We start from the raw sequence: 13,224 nt of genomic DNA on the forward strand, positions 1-13,224 counted from the left end.
GTAGGAAAAATATTGCAGCAACATTGCATCCCCGCATGCATTCCCTTGGTAACAATGTGGTTAAGGATGTTCGGGCTCTCTCACTCGCTCGCTCGCTCTCTCTTTGGGCACGTCTTTACGGCAACGGTCACTCGAAGAAAGGCCCCAAATGGGAGGGCAGACAACACGCAACACACAACAAAACGAGCGGGGTTGTGTATTTAATTTGTATTTATGTAGAAATACTTACTCGATCGTACGTTTTCGCTCCGCTTTCGGGGCCTTCGAAGAATGGGGTTTGCGCTTTCTCTCCAGCATCTCTCATAAGCAAGCGAAACCGTCGGCACGCTCTTCGGTACCGATGCTTCGCACGGCAATTCGTTTGCCATCCTGCTCTGGTATCGGGCCCGATCGCACACACCCGCAAGAGATGGGCAGTGTTTGGCAACCGGGGTAAACGGCAACCGAACAGCAGGCTAGCTCGAGCGATAGCACCATCGAGCAGCGTTAGTAGTCGCAGTAGCCGCATTTGCGACTCATCGCGCTGCGATGTGTATGTAAATAATAAATAAACACAAATACACAACCCTCGGAGTCTCGGAAAAACAGCAAACCCTCCTCTCGCCCTTGGTTCGTGTCCCCTTTTCCCCCACAGTTTGGTGCTTTAGTATGTGCGATTTCTTGTGCATTTTCTTGTGTTTCCTCCACCGGCGTCCCATACCCATCCTTCCACACCCTGGCCACATACACACAGACACAGAGTGGTTTTTGGGGGCTAGGAATACAGTGGTCGGTACTGGTTTGCGTCTTCAGCAAGGAACAGGGGAGAAAAATAAAACAAACCCCCGCCTTACCCCCCCCTTTCATGGTTTTGTGGTGTTGTGTTGCATTTTAATATAAAGCATGTTTTGTGTTGCTTTATCCCCTTCAGTCGATGTTTTGACGCTGTGTTGTGTTGTAGTGTGTCGCCGGACACCGTACGACACTGCCGACGGGACTCGTTCGCGTACGTTACCGCGGGTGTCGCTATAGCAACTATAGTTCGCGGTAGTGATTGTACTGTAGATTAGTGCATCCTGATCTGATCTGGCGTGCGTTGGTTTTTTTGGAGCCACTATTGCACTATGAACAGTGAACGATCGCCGAGCATCAAGAGCGAGGAAGTGAGCCAGGATGTACCGGAAACGGCAGAAACCACTAATGCGGGTAATAAATGATTTTTTTTCTTTTTCGCTAACAGTGATAAACTCATAAGAAGGTCTTTTTTCTAATATAATTGCTTTAAAAGCAAACTAATTAAAATCTTATTCCAGCAATCGTAACGGTTTGTAAGTTGAGGTGTTATTTTTTTTACACTACATATTTGATATATTTTCAGCTAGAGTGAGCAACACATTGTGAAATAAACTTGCTAAATTTTAATACGAAATATATTTGTGTGTTTTTCGTATTTTCCTTTACTTATCCGAAATTACACAAAAAAAAATTATGATTTTTTTATCATTTTTTTATCAAAAGAAATAATATTTATTTATAAGTATAAAAGTGATTTTTTTAGGAAAATTGTCTTCTCAGTCTAATTTTGTATTATTATCGAAAAACAAAGAGTAAATTGTCTGTCGTTTTGCAAAGGCTAGTCTTCTTGGTCCTTTGTGTCTTTTAAATAATTGTGAGTACAACATATTAACAATTATTATTGTGTTAACTGGCAACATATTTGCATTAAAAACATTTTTTAATTCTACATTTGCCTATTAATCGTTAATAATCTATAGCACCATCACTTGCTGGTCAGTCGTTAAAGCGACAAATGAGAAAGTCTTTTAACTTCACAAAAAAAAACGAATTTCATCCATCCACCATACGATGCGATGTGTTCACTTCGTGACACGGCACAAGACTGACTGAACGTGCAACCGTCTTCTCCTTATGGAAGCCATCGCTGAACGCCGTTACATAACTTCGGGCGCTCTGTTGTTGTTTTTTTCTTCTTTACTTCGAGACGAACATTTCCGAACTGCACACGATTACCGATCGGGATCGGGAAAGGAATCGGACCCCATACGTGATTTGATGGGAAAAATACCTCTCCAACTGAGAGGAGCTTATGTACTAACCCTCTAGACGCACATACACACACACAAAGAGTGATGCAAACACCCACCTATTTAGTGGAAGTAGAACCTACCGTATGTTGGAAGCGATTGAGGCAGGCCATGGAAAGTCGTTGATAACGTTGCTTTCTTGCGTTTGTAAACGACGTAAAAGAGGAAAAGCAAAACACATAACCAAACAGGCAACAACAAGGCGCAACACAGTGGATAGGTGTGTGGTAGAGATATTAGTTTGAGTGTTAGTAGTAGTAGTAGTAGCAGTAGTAGTAGTAATGTTGTAGGTGTGCACCCGTTCGTCTTTGTATATTGTGTAGTGTACATTATTGTTAATATAACAGACGAAGGGAGAGGGGGGGGGGGGGGGGCGAGAAGGAGGAGAAAGGGAATGGGTTTAGGGGTGTATTGCACCTCTCACAGCCTGCTTTGTTGCTATGTTGCCTTATCCCCCCAAAAAAAGGGGCGAAGATGCGAAACGAAGAGCGCTCGATCGTGTACGATACTTCGGTTCGGTTTTTAATGGCATCTTCTTCCAGCTATAACAATAATGACGTCGTATACGTAGCTTCGGAGTAAAAAACGGCGCCGGGGCAAAGTAAGGAGCCCCTACACTGTCGCTGTACCAATGTGCAATGTTGCTGCATCTTGGAGCAATGTTAGTTGTTGTTGCAACACCGACTGCACCTTCAGCTGGTGGACAAAGAAATGGTGCAACGGTCGGGATATATTCTCTTGTAGCTTTCATCAATCTTCTACTCGTGTACTTCACCCCTCCCCCTCGCCTACTGTGGAACCATATCCGGTAGCTAAAAAGGCGTTCCCAGGGAATGTACTCCGGTATGGCTCGGGTTTGTACTGGCGTGTTGTATTATTGTTGCCTATCTGTACACTCCCTGGCAATGGTTGTGGTACTATCGTTTCCACATATTGCAATAACATAAACGATCTCCGTCCCCATTCCGAGGCTGATGATGCCTCTGTCTAGCGTTGTCTCACTTTTGTTGCGCATTCAGTGCTCTGTCGCACTCACTCTGTCGACCCGGGGCTATCGCTGCACACAGCGATGCAAAGTTCTTATTCGCCTGATTCTTGCCGAATGCAACCTCCACTACACGGACTCTTCCACATCGAAGGAGGCTGTGCCGGGGGGGGAGTTTCGGTACACGAACTATTTTGTTGATTATTATTTACTGTGTTTATTTTCTTACTCTTCTCTGTGCGCTGCGTTTTCCTTTTGCTTACCGATCCTTTTCACCTTTCCACCAGCCCTTCACTTATACACCCTTCTCCCTTGGCAATATCTGTTTATCATTTACTCGCTTTCACTGTGCAGTGTGCAGACCAAGTGTGCAACCAACCAATCGGGACGCCATTTTCCTTTCTCACAGTGGTAAGATATTGTTTTGGGGGTGTGGGGGTTGGAACAGCTTACACGAGTACACAGGGATACATCGGGGGAGGGAGGGTGGCGAGGGGGGTATTGCGAATGTACAACAGCCAACAGCTACAAGAACCGGTTAACGGAGCTACGGGTTTTTCGATGGGCGCGGTTGAGGTGCAATTGCTGCTAGCATAAATATTGTTTTGCATGCACCATGTTGTGTGTGTGTGTGTGTGTTAACAATTTTCACCATTTCGTTTCTTCCCTGCACCGAGAGCGAGAGACACCCTGTACATAGTGTACATTTAAAAACTCGTTGGGTGCAACCCAAAAAGTAACAAAACTATGTATAACAACAACATAATAACAACAACAATAATGCGCTACGAGCGGAACTCTGCACTGCTAACTGTGCAAGGGCGCAAGACCTCCTTCGCCCGTGTCTTGCGATGCGATATCGCAATACAATGGACTGCAGGCGGATTTGTTAGTTTGCCAACCGTCGTCTTAGTACCGATTGGAAAGTTGCATCGGAAGGATACCCGGAACGCCATCCCGACAGGTAGAGATGGACACAGCACAGGTTACCATTCCTTGCCAGCTGGTCGATTTAAACAACAACTGTCAGTGCCGATCAGGCACGCTACCGAAACCACGTGCTGCTAGGACGTTGGAAGTGAGCGCGTTGCTTACGCAGCCCACAAAATATCAATACGCAACGCGTGAAAAGCGTCTCGCGCGGTTAGGTCGATCGTCCATCAAACGGCACACCATTAAATGGCATCCTTACGGGGCGGAATTGCAGCACGATAACGTGAAGATGAACGGCGAACAAACGGAAAAGCGGACACTCGATCAAAAGGATTCGGACGAAGCGGGCTTGATTGTTGGAAGCGATAAGATTGAACATGTCGAATGTAAGCTCGTGTGTACTTGAACAAGTATTGTAAACAATTCCCGGAGAAGAATTGATCTGAAGTTATGCTGGATTTGTTAAGTTACATGGTATATAAATAAAGAATGATTTGTTAGTAGTTTATCCATTTTTCAAGTATTTTTTCTTTGTCTTTAAACTACGAAAAGAAAAAAAAGCGAAAAAGATCGAAAATAGAAATAAATAATAAACCATAGCTAGTTTACAAATGGCGCCCACGCTACTGAAACATTCAAACGCACAGCATTGCACGTTTCACAACATAAATAATGTTTCTGGTCCAAATGCACCCCAGGATGCATATTACTGCAAAAGCTCCCAAATTCAGTTTGAACTTATGCACGCTGCATTTAGCTGTTTGTGCACGCACTCTGGCGGCGAAGCGATGAAACTGTCATCGTCCATGAAAGCTCCGTCTAATATCCGGGCTGAATGTCAAACTGCGGTTGTCAAAAATAAAGAAAGGCGAATAAATATCCGACCAGAAAAGGTTGAATTTCTATTTCTTGTTATCATTAATACAGCCTTTTTAACAATTAACCATTTTTTTTCATCCAAAATACACCACGAACACGTAGAGTTGGAAGTTTAAAAGCAGTTTGTTTGAAAAGAATGTCACAAGGATCAAAGCAGAACGATAGAAGTTTCCCTTGAAGAACAAAACAAAGATTGCAACATGAACTAACCTCCTCTACACTGACTGACTGATAAGAATTGATAAAAGTTCGATAGAAAAGTTCCTCGTGGTTGTCGCGATAGAGGTGTTACTTTTGTTAGTAATCATACACATATCGTTTTCGCAGTTCGCTTTCAAACGCATTTACTCAGCATCGCAAGCAAAACGCCATGTCGAACTACAAGGTAAGTGCACGCGGTGCAGGATATCGATTTTTCTGCTAGTTGTCCACATTGTTTCCTGTTGACACTGATACCAAAAAGCTAAAACCATTTATCCCCGTAGCCAATCGATTTGTCGAAGGAAGATTTTCGCAAGTATTTGGACCGGCAAGGTGTGCTGGACGCAATAACAAAAGTTTTGGTCAAATGCAACACCGAGCGGCCGGAACATGCGCTTGCATATGTGGTGGAAACGCTGAACGAAACGCACGGCAGCCTGAAAACGCAACTGTTGGAAGCAAATCAAGAGATCGAACGGTTGAAGAAGGAAATAAGCGCACTTAAGGTGGAGGACAAAGCGGTGAAAGCACCTTCCGTAAAGCAAGAGCCGGAAATCGCTACTACAACAACGGTAAGCAACGGCGGTGGTGCCGCTGCTGTTGAGATCAAAACGGAAGCCGATGATAGTGTGGGGGAAGCCGCGTGTGCTGCCGTTACCGTGAAACAAGAACGGGACGCTGGCACTTCGGATGTGAAACCGAAAGAAACTGCTGCGTTGACCAGCAATGAGGAAGTTCAGGAGACATCGGTTGTCGCTGGTTCGCTGGCTGCCTCTCCGAAAGATGCAACTGACGCAAAGGAACCAAACACTAACGAGAACAAGTAAGCGAAACGGATCCTATAGGTTAGCTCGTGTGTAGTGTCTTTCGAATCGGGTATTCGAATACTAGAACGTAGGTCACTGAAAAGTGCATAAAGGAAAACTGCAAGAATATGTGCGTGTGTGTGTTCTTGCCAAATCCCGTCCATTCTAAATGACAAAGAACAGAAGCGAACAAAAAAGAATTAGAGGCTACAAAACAGATACAATTGAATGCACTAGATGTGTGGTATACTTAGCATGTTAATTACCGTGTATTTAAATGCATCTTTTCATTTGCCATCACGATCATGATCATCATTTGCTTCATCCTTAAGGATTAGATTTATTCGCATCTACGATGTTAGTCAATCGTGTATTAACCCAATTAGAAGTACTTGAACGAAGATCCAGGGTCTGTTCATTGCGAGACTAAATATCATTCCAGCCATCATTACATGTAAAGAAAAGCTATAAAACGAATAAAATGTATAACGATGGTGTATCGGAAATGCAGTTTTATTTTCGCCGTGATACTTTGCACACGTGATCATTCTTTTACGCTTTGTCCTCTCCCGATGCCTTCAACGCTTGCCGCTTCTTCACGTCGTAGTTGTGCACCCGTGCCATGTTCACCTCAGTCGTGGTGATTTGATCGCGCAGAAATTCCTGATCGTGTTCCAGACACCGCAGGTTCACCTCGGCCGACTTCTTGTTCTGGCGCAGCAGCTCCTCCGCCTCGTCCAGTGGGTATTCGAGCATTACATTAGCACCGAGCCACAGGCACACCGTTTTCGTGGGCGGCATGATCGTCTTCACGAACACCTGATCGCTGAGTAAGAACTGGGTTTCCTGGTCGTCGCTTTGATCGCGCAGGTGTTTGATCATTTCCAGGTTTTTCGTAAGATCCGGAATTTGCTGCCGCAGCCGTCTTCTGCGCGATACCATGTTGTATTCCATGAACCGATACTTGCTGTGTTGCTCGTCAAAGTTTTTCAGCACCTTTTCCACGCTATCTTCGTTGCCGGACTCTTTCATGTACTGCTCCACATCGTCCTGTACATGGATGGGGAACGGAGAATCAACTTATTTAATGATAACGTTCATGGTTTTGGTGAAAATATTTCCCCACCGTACCAATCGCCCGAAAGGTCCGTATTGGTCATTTGGGTGCAGTGAGCCTTAAAAGGGCATTAACATTACGCCTACTTACCACAAACACAGCCTCCGGGATACCAGCATATGATTTTTGGTCGGTTTCTAATTTTGGTAATTCGATCTCTTCCATGCTGCGGCTTCTGTGTGTTGGGTAGGGATGTGTATTAAATTACTAGCAGCGAATAATAAATTATCCGCAGAGTTGTAGAAAGCACACAACAATTGTAATAAAAGTTGCGGTTCGGCGAACTACAAATGTCAAAGTTTTTATTTCTCTTCTTTTGGGAAAAGAACCTTCATTCCAGGGATTAGCAATTTCACGCGAGTTGACAGTTGTTTTTTGTTAGCCTGCGGAATATAATTTGATTTCGCCTTTGGTATTCCGTATGCTAAATGAGAAAGAAGTATAAATTAACAGAAATAAAAATTGCACGGAGTTATTAAAATTTCAGGAAATTTAACACTAAAATGATGTTGCGGTGGATCGCGTCCACTGTGCGACCGCCATGTGTCAAACAGATTTGACAGTTGCCCCCTGATAGGAGAGTGGTGCGACCTGGCACATGGCCGGCGAACAGAAGTAGTAGGGATCCGGAAGCCGAGTTAGAAGGAGCGGAAATTTGAACTACGTTTGAATTTATCTTTTGTCTTTTTATCTTTTTATCTTTTTTTGTTACACTTTACTGCTTAAAATAAACCACAAGTGAAAGTTAATTCCAGACTTTTATTTTTCCGCATTGTTGGACTGCGCCAACAATTTTCAAACGTAAAGTCGACATCTCCGGATCCCTAAGATCGCGCGCTTGTGTATGTGTGTGCAATTTGGCGACCACGCTAGCAGAACAATAGGTGTTTGCGAGAATACGTGGTAAAAGCGACAAAAGGACACGCGCGTGATATCGAAACTGGAAGTGTGTTCGTGTCGGTGTGAATAAGGTGATGGACAAAACTGATCTTTCAGGGAGTGAAAAAAGCCGTACCATGCCAACCACTAGATCGCAAAAAAGTTCATCCGAAACCGGAGACGTTCCAGAAGGCGCAAGCGGGTCCGACCTATGGCCTGTCGAGATGCGGCAGGAGGAGGAACGGCGTGAAAAGGAAGTCTTCGAAGAGCGTATGAAGGAGATGCGTAGGCAGTTGGAGGAACGGAAAGCGCGCCATGATCAGGAGTTACAGCTCCTTAAGGAACTGCACGCACTGCAAATGAAATGTGATGCAGAAAAGAAGGAGCAGGAAGAGATGTTCAAACAGGAACGAACGCGTTTACTACACCCACACCAACAGGACGACGAACAAAAGAGCATTCCACTAAACTGTGAGGAAACCCAAGCCTTGTTGGAGGGAGGGGATACAGCAGTTTCGACAAAGACGGAGCAGACAATTGTGCCGGCCGGTGACGGGTCGGGGCAAAGTTTAAGCAGGTTGACGAAAGAACAGATCGCAACGAGGAAGAGCATTTCCACGAAACTGCCGAAGTTCGCCGGTGAAGCCGAAGTGTGGCCGTTGTTTATTAGTAGCTACACACACACCAACGAAGCATGCGGTTTCACCAACTTGGAGAATCTACAGCGTCTCCAGGAGTGCTTGCACGGGGAAGCGTTGGAGGCAGTGAGAGGACGTTTGCTGATGCCTCATTCGGTTCCAGGCGTGATCGCGGAATTGAAGCGTCGATATGGAAACCCAAAACGGCTGTTGAAAATGCTGCTTCGAAAAATTCGGGCTACCGAACCCCCGCGAGAGAAACGCTTGGTGACGTTCGTGGAATTCGGGACGAAGGTGCAACAGCTATGCGATCACGTAGAGGAATGCGGTCTAACCGAACACATAAGTAATCCACTGCTAGTTGACGAATTGGTGAACAAATTGCCTTTGCAGTACCAAAGAGAGTGGTCTCGCTTCGAACGGGAGCAGAATGATAGCTCGTTGTTGGGATTTTCAAGGTACATTTCAGGATTGGTGGATGATATTTCGGATGTAATGGAACGCCTTGAAGACGACCGTAATCCCACACAAGAGAAAAAACGGGTGAATGTACACGCTACCGAAACATCTTCTACTCAGAGAAGCGAATCTTGCTGGAATTGCGGAGAACAGACTCATCGACTTAAGAACTGTGGAAGTTTCAAGCAGATGCCTTTGAGTGAAAAAATGAAGCGGATTAAAAATCTACAGTTGTGTGAGACGTGCTTAGCAAGAGGCTGCAACGGGAAGTGCGCATACAAGGTTAGATGTGCAAGATGTAAAGGTCGTCATCATACACTGCTACATAGGTCTGAAGAATCTTTGCACACCAGTAGTACGGCGGAGGACGTCGTTGTGAAGCGGGATACGGTGGTTGTATTCCGAATGATACCAGTGACGCTTTACTATGGAAGCATGACGTTAGACGTGATGGCGTTTATTGACGAAGGGTCGTCAGTCACCTTGCTCGATGACTCAGCCGCAAGGCACCTGAACGTGTCAGGTGTGCCGGAGCCGTTGGTGATCAGCTGGACTAACGACATTAACCGTCACGAAAACGAGTCCCGCTTGGTGCAACTGATGATATCGGAGCGAGGTTCAGGGCAGAAGTACGAGTTGATCAACACACGCACCGTGTCTGAATTGAAACTTCCCATGCCGTATGTGACAATCGCCGACCTCAAGTGTAAGTACGCGCATCTTACAGACATTTCTGCGAAGGAATACCTTCCACAGCGGCCAATGATTATTCTGGGACTAGATAACGTACATTTGTTTGCTCCCATTGAGTCTCGTTTAGGAAATGTTGGAGAGCCCATCGCTGTACGATCGTTACTAGGTTGGTCGATATTCGGAACGGAGAGATGCTCGAGAATGTTCAGCGCGTATTTGAATCTACATACGGCTTCACAAATGAGTAATGAAATGTTGCACGATCTAATAAAAGAGCAGTACAGGCTAGAAGATCTAGACAAGACGACGCATACGATGCCTGAAGCAGCAGATGAACAGCGCGCTAGAACCCTGCTCGAATCTACAACGTGTCGTGTGGGTGACCGTTTCGAAACTGGTCTCCTGTGGAAGAATGATGTTCGCCAATTTCCTGACAGCTATCCAATGGCTGAAAAACGTATGCAATCCTTAGAGAGAAAGCTGAATAGGCAACCACAGTTGAAGGAGGTTGTGCTACAACAGATGGAGGATTATCAGCAAAAGGGATATGCACATAAAATCAATCCGAATGAAATGCTAGTACCAGGTAACAGTGTGTGGTATATCCCGCTTAATGTAGTGCAAAACCCAAAGAAGCCGGGAAAGGTACGGCTAGTATGGGATGCAGCGGCATCAGTGAAAGGTGTATCACTGAATTCAGAACTTCTTAAAGGGCCAGATATGCTGATACCGCTTCCAAACATCATCAACAATTTCCGAGAAAAGGCAATAGCTTTCGGGGCCGATATCAAGGAGATGTACCATCAGATCCGGATTCGTGATGCTGACAAACAAGCGCAGCGGTTCCTTTTTGGCTATGATTCGTCGGGTCGACCGCAAGTCTACGTCATGGATGTTGCGACCTTCGGAGCAACGTGTTCGCCGAGTTCTGCACAATACATAAAAAACTTGAATGCCGCACAACATCAGCATGAATACCCTGAAGCAGCTGAAGCGATCATCAAACGTCACTACGTAGACGATTATTTCGACTGTACTGACACCGTTGAAGAAGCTGTTTCATTGGCAGAGCAAGTGAAATATGTCCATTCTAAGGGTGGATTTCATATCCGCAATTGGGTGTCCAATTCTACGGAGGTGTTGAGCGCTTTGAAAGAAGACAACGCAGAAGATCGAATACGCTTCAAGGGAGAAAATACCGCATCAACAGAACGAGTGCTTGGCATATCCTGGTTAGCAAATGAAGATGTATTTTGCCTCAATTCGGAGAACAATGATAATGCATTGCTAACAGATCTGCAAGAGTCGCAACCGTCCAAAAGAAAAGTGCTCAGCTTCATAATGGGACATTTCGATCCAATGGGCTTCTTCGCACCGATTACCGTGAGAGGAAAAATGTTGATGCAAGATATTTGGAGAACTGGCTGCAACTGGGACGAACCTATAGAGGCGACCTGTTACGAAAGGTGGTGTCAGATGATTCAGAACATGCAGAATGTTGGTCTGCTGAAGATACCACGTAGCTACTTCGGGAAGGCTTTATCGAGCGAGATAAAAGATGTCCAGTTGCATGTATTCACGGATGCAAGTGAAACGGCGTTCGGATGTGTAGCGTATTTTCGTGCCGTGGTTCAGGGTGAAGTAAGGTGTTCACTTGTGATGAGCCGCACCAAGGTGGCTCCGTTGAAGAAGATCTCGATTCCACGCCTCGAACTTCTTGGAGCAGTGCTGGGAGCACGAATGGCGAAGACAATACGAGACAACCATAAACTGGCGATTGACAGAGTGGTTATATGGACAGATGCCAAAGTCGTTTTATCATGGATCAGATCGGATCATCGTCGGTATAAACAGTTTGTTGGATTCCGTGTAGGTGAGATACTGGATCTCACTAACATATCTGATTGGCGCTGGATTCCTAGCAAGATGAACATAGCTGACATTCTGACGAAATGGGGAAAGGCTCCAGATATAGGACCAGATAGTGATTGGGTATGTGGACCGAAGTTTCTTCGAGCGGATGAATGTTGCTGGCCTGTTCAAGAGTTACCACCTGCGAACACTACTGAGGAGCTAAGAGCACACCTTTTTATACACAATGTGGAGCTACTGAAAGGTTTCATCGATGTTAGACGTTTCTCGAAGTGGACCGTATTGGTGAGAACCGTAGCTTGTGTATACAGATTCATAGCGAATTGCATCAAGAAAGCTAAAGGAGAGCCGATTGAGACGCTACGTGCTACAGTAAATCAACAGAAGATCCTGATGGCAGTTGGTCTAACCACTAAACGTACCCCCCTGCAACAACCCGAATATGCGAAAGCGGAGATGGTGTTAATAAGGACAGCTCAAGCCGAGAGTTTCATCGATGAGTGGAAGACCTTAATGAAGAACAAAGAGTCTTCGTCAAACCAATGGATCGGCCTGGAAAGGAGTAGCCCGCTGTTTAGATTATCTCCTTTCATAGATGAGAAGGATCTAATTCGCATGGAAGGGAGGACCGAATATGCAGAATCGCTTCCTTACAACATGCGATTCCCCATCATCCTGCCGAGTGACCACTACATTACTGGATTGATTATACAACACTATCACGAACGGTACGGACACGGTTATCGAGAGACGGTAAAGAACGAACTACGTCAGCACTACTACATTCCGCATCTGGATGCAGCTGTACGCAGGGAGACGGCGAAATGCATGTGGTGCAAAGTTCGTCGTAACCAACCGACAACACCGAGAATGGCACCTCTACCCCCTCAACGTTTGACGCCTAACGTCCGACCGTTCAGCTATACTGGCGTTGATTACATCGGGCCGTACGAGGTATCAATTGGGCGGAGGACGGAGAAAAGATGGATCGTACTATTCACGTGCCTGGTTGTACGCGGTATCCACCTGGAAATAGCACACAGTCTTTCAACGATGTCGTGCATGATGGCGTTGCGTCGGTTCATCTGTCGGCGAGGCTGGCCGATAGAGTTTGTATCGGACAATGGTACAAATTTCAAAGGGGCGAGTCGCGAAATAGTTGGAGCTTTACGAGACATCGAAGAGGAGTGTGCGGACCAGCTGACGAACGCGCGGACAAGGTGGACGTTTAATCCGCCGGTTGCACCCCATATGGGGGGCGTGTGGGAGCGGCTTGTAAGATCAGTAAAGGGTGTTTTCGATGCGTTACAAGACGGTAGAAAATTAACAGATGAGGTGTTATTAACAGCGATAGTTGAGGCCGAAGACATAGTGAATAGTCGACCCTTAACAACCGTAACACAACTAGGTAGCGAAGAAGAGGCTTTAACGCCTAATCATTTTTTAAGAGGGTCGTCCAAGAGTGACGATAGGAACATTCCTATGACGTGTTCGAAAGAGGCTCTCAAAGATGCATACAAAAGATCTCAACTTCTCGCGGATAGGATGTGGTCAAGATGGGTTAAAGAATATACGCCAACGATCAATCAAAGAGCGAAGTGGTTTAAAGAGACGAAACCTCTAAAGATTGGGGACTTAGTATATGTTGTAGATGGGAAAGACAGGAAGTGTTGGGTTC

The 13,224-nt window shown here is 45.5% G+C and overlaps 3 protein-coding genes across 3 annotated transcripts; 2 read left to right on the plus strand and 1 right to left on the minus strand.

Moving 5' to 3' along the window:
• Positions 1-4,845: 4,845 nt before the first annotated feature.
• On the plus strand, positions 4,846-6,394 carry LOC125769129 (c-Myc-binding protein homolog). The gene is made up of 2 exons (XM_049437604.1): positions 4,846-5,266; positions 5,367-6,394. Exons 1-2 carry the CDS (start codon positions 5,252-5,254, stop codon positions 5,907-5,909), a joined length of 558 nt encoding a protein of 185 aa, XP_049293561.1. The 5' UTR covers positions 4,846-5,251; the 3' UTR covers positions 5,910-6,394.
• LOC125769128 (prefoldin subunit 3) lies at positions 6,366-7,328 on the minus strand. The gene is made up of 2 exons (XM_049437603.1): positions 7,096-7,328; positions 6,366-6,938 (listed from the first exon to the last, which is right to left on the minus strand). Exons 1-2 carry the CDS (start codon positions 7,168-7,170, stop codon positions 6,441-6,443), a joined length of 573 nt encoding a protein of 190 aa, XP_049293560.1. The 5' UTR covers positions 7,171-7,328; the 3' UTR covers positions 6,366-6,440.
• A 780-nt stretch (positions 7,329-8,108) lies between these two features.
• Positions 8,109-13,111, plus strand: LOC125769530 (uncharacterized). The gene is made up of 2 exons (XM_049438263.1): positions 8,109-12,821; positions 13,091-13,111. Exons 1-2 carry the CDS (start codon positions 8,109-8,111, stop codon positions 13,109-13,111), a joined length of 4,734 nt encoding a protein of 1,577 aa, XP_049294220.1.
• Positions 13,112-13,224: the final 113 nt, after the last annotated feature.

Source organism: Anopheles funestus, chromosome 3RL (genome assembly GCF_943734845.2).
Source record: "Anopheles funestus chromosome 3RL, idAnoFuneDA-416_04, whole genome shotgun sequence".
NCBI classification, from domain to species: Eukaryota; Metazoa; Arthropoda; class Insecta; order Diptera; family Culicidae; genus Anopheles; species Anopheles funestus.

Excerpts from the sequence above, each read along its gene's own strand:
- LOC125769128 (XM_049437603.1), bottom strand. The coding sequence starts at position 7,170 with ATGGAAGAGATCGAATTACCAAAATTAGAAACCGACCAAAAATCATAT. Across the intron at positions 6,939-7,095 it reads TCCCGGAGGCTGTGTTTGTG|GACGATGTGGAGCAGTACAT; the intron begins GTAAGTAGGCGT and ends ATCCATGTACAG.
- LOC125769530 (XM_049438263.1), top strand. The coding sequence starts at position 8,109 with ATGCGGCAGGAGGAGGAACGGCGTGAAAAGGAAGTCTTCGAAGAGCGT. Across the intron at positions 12,822-13,090 it reads GGGGCGTGTGGGAGCGGCTT|GATGTGGTCAAGATGGGTTA; the intron begins GTAAGATCAGTA and ends TCTCGCGGATAG.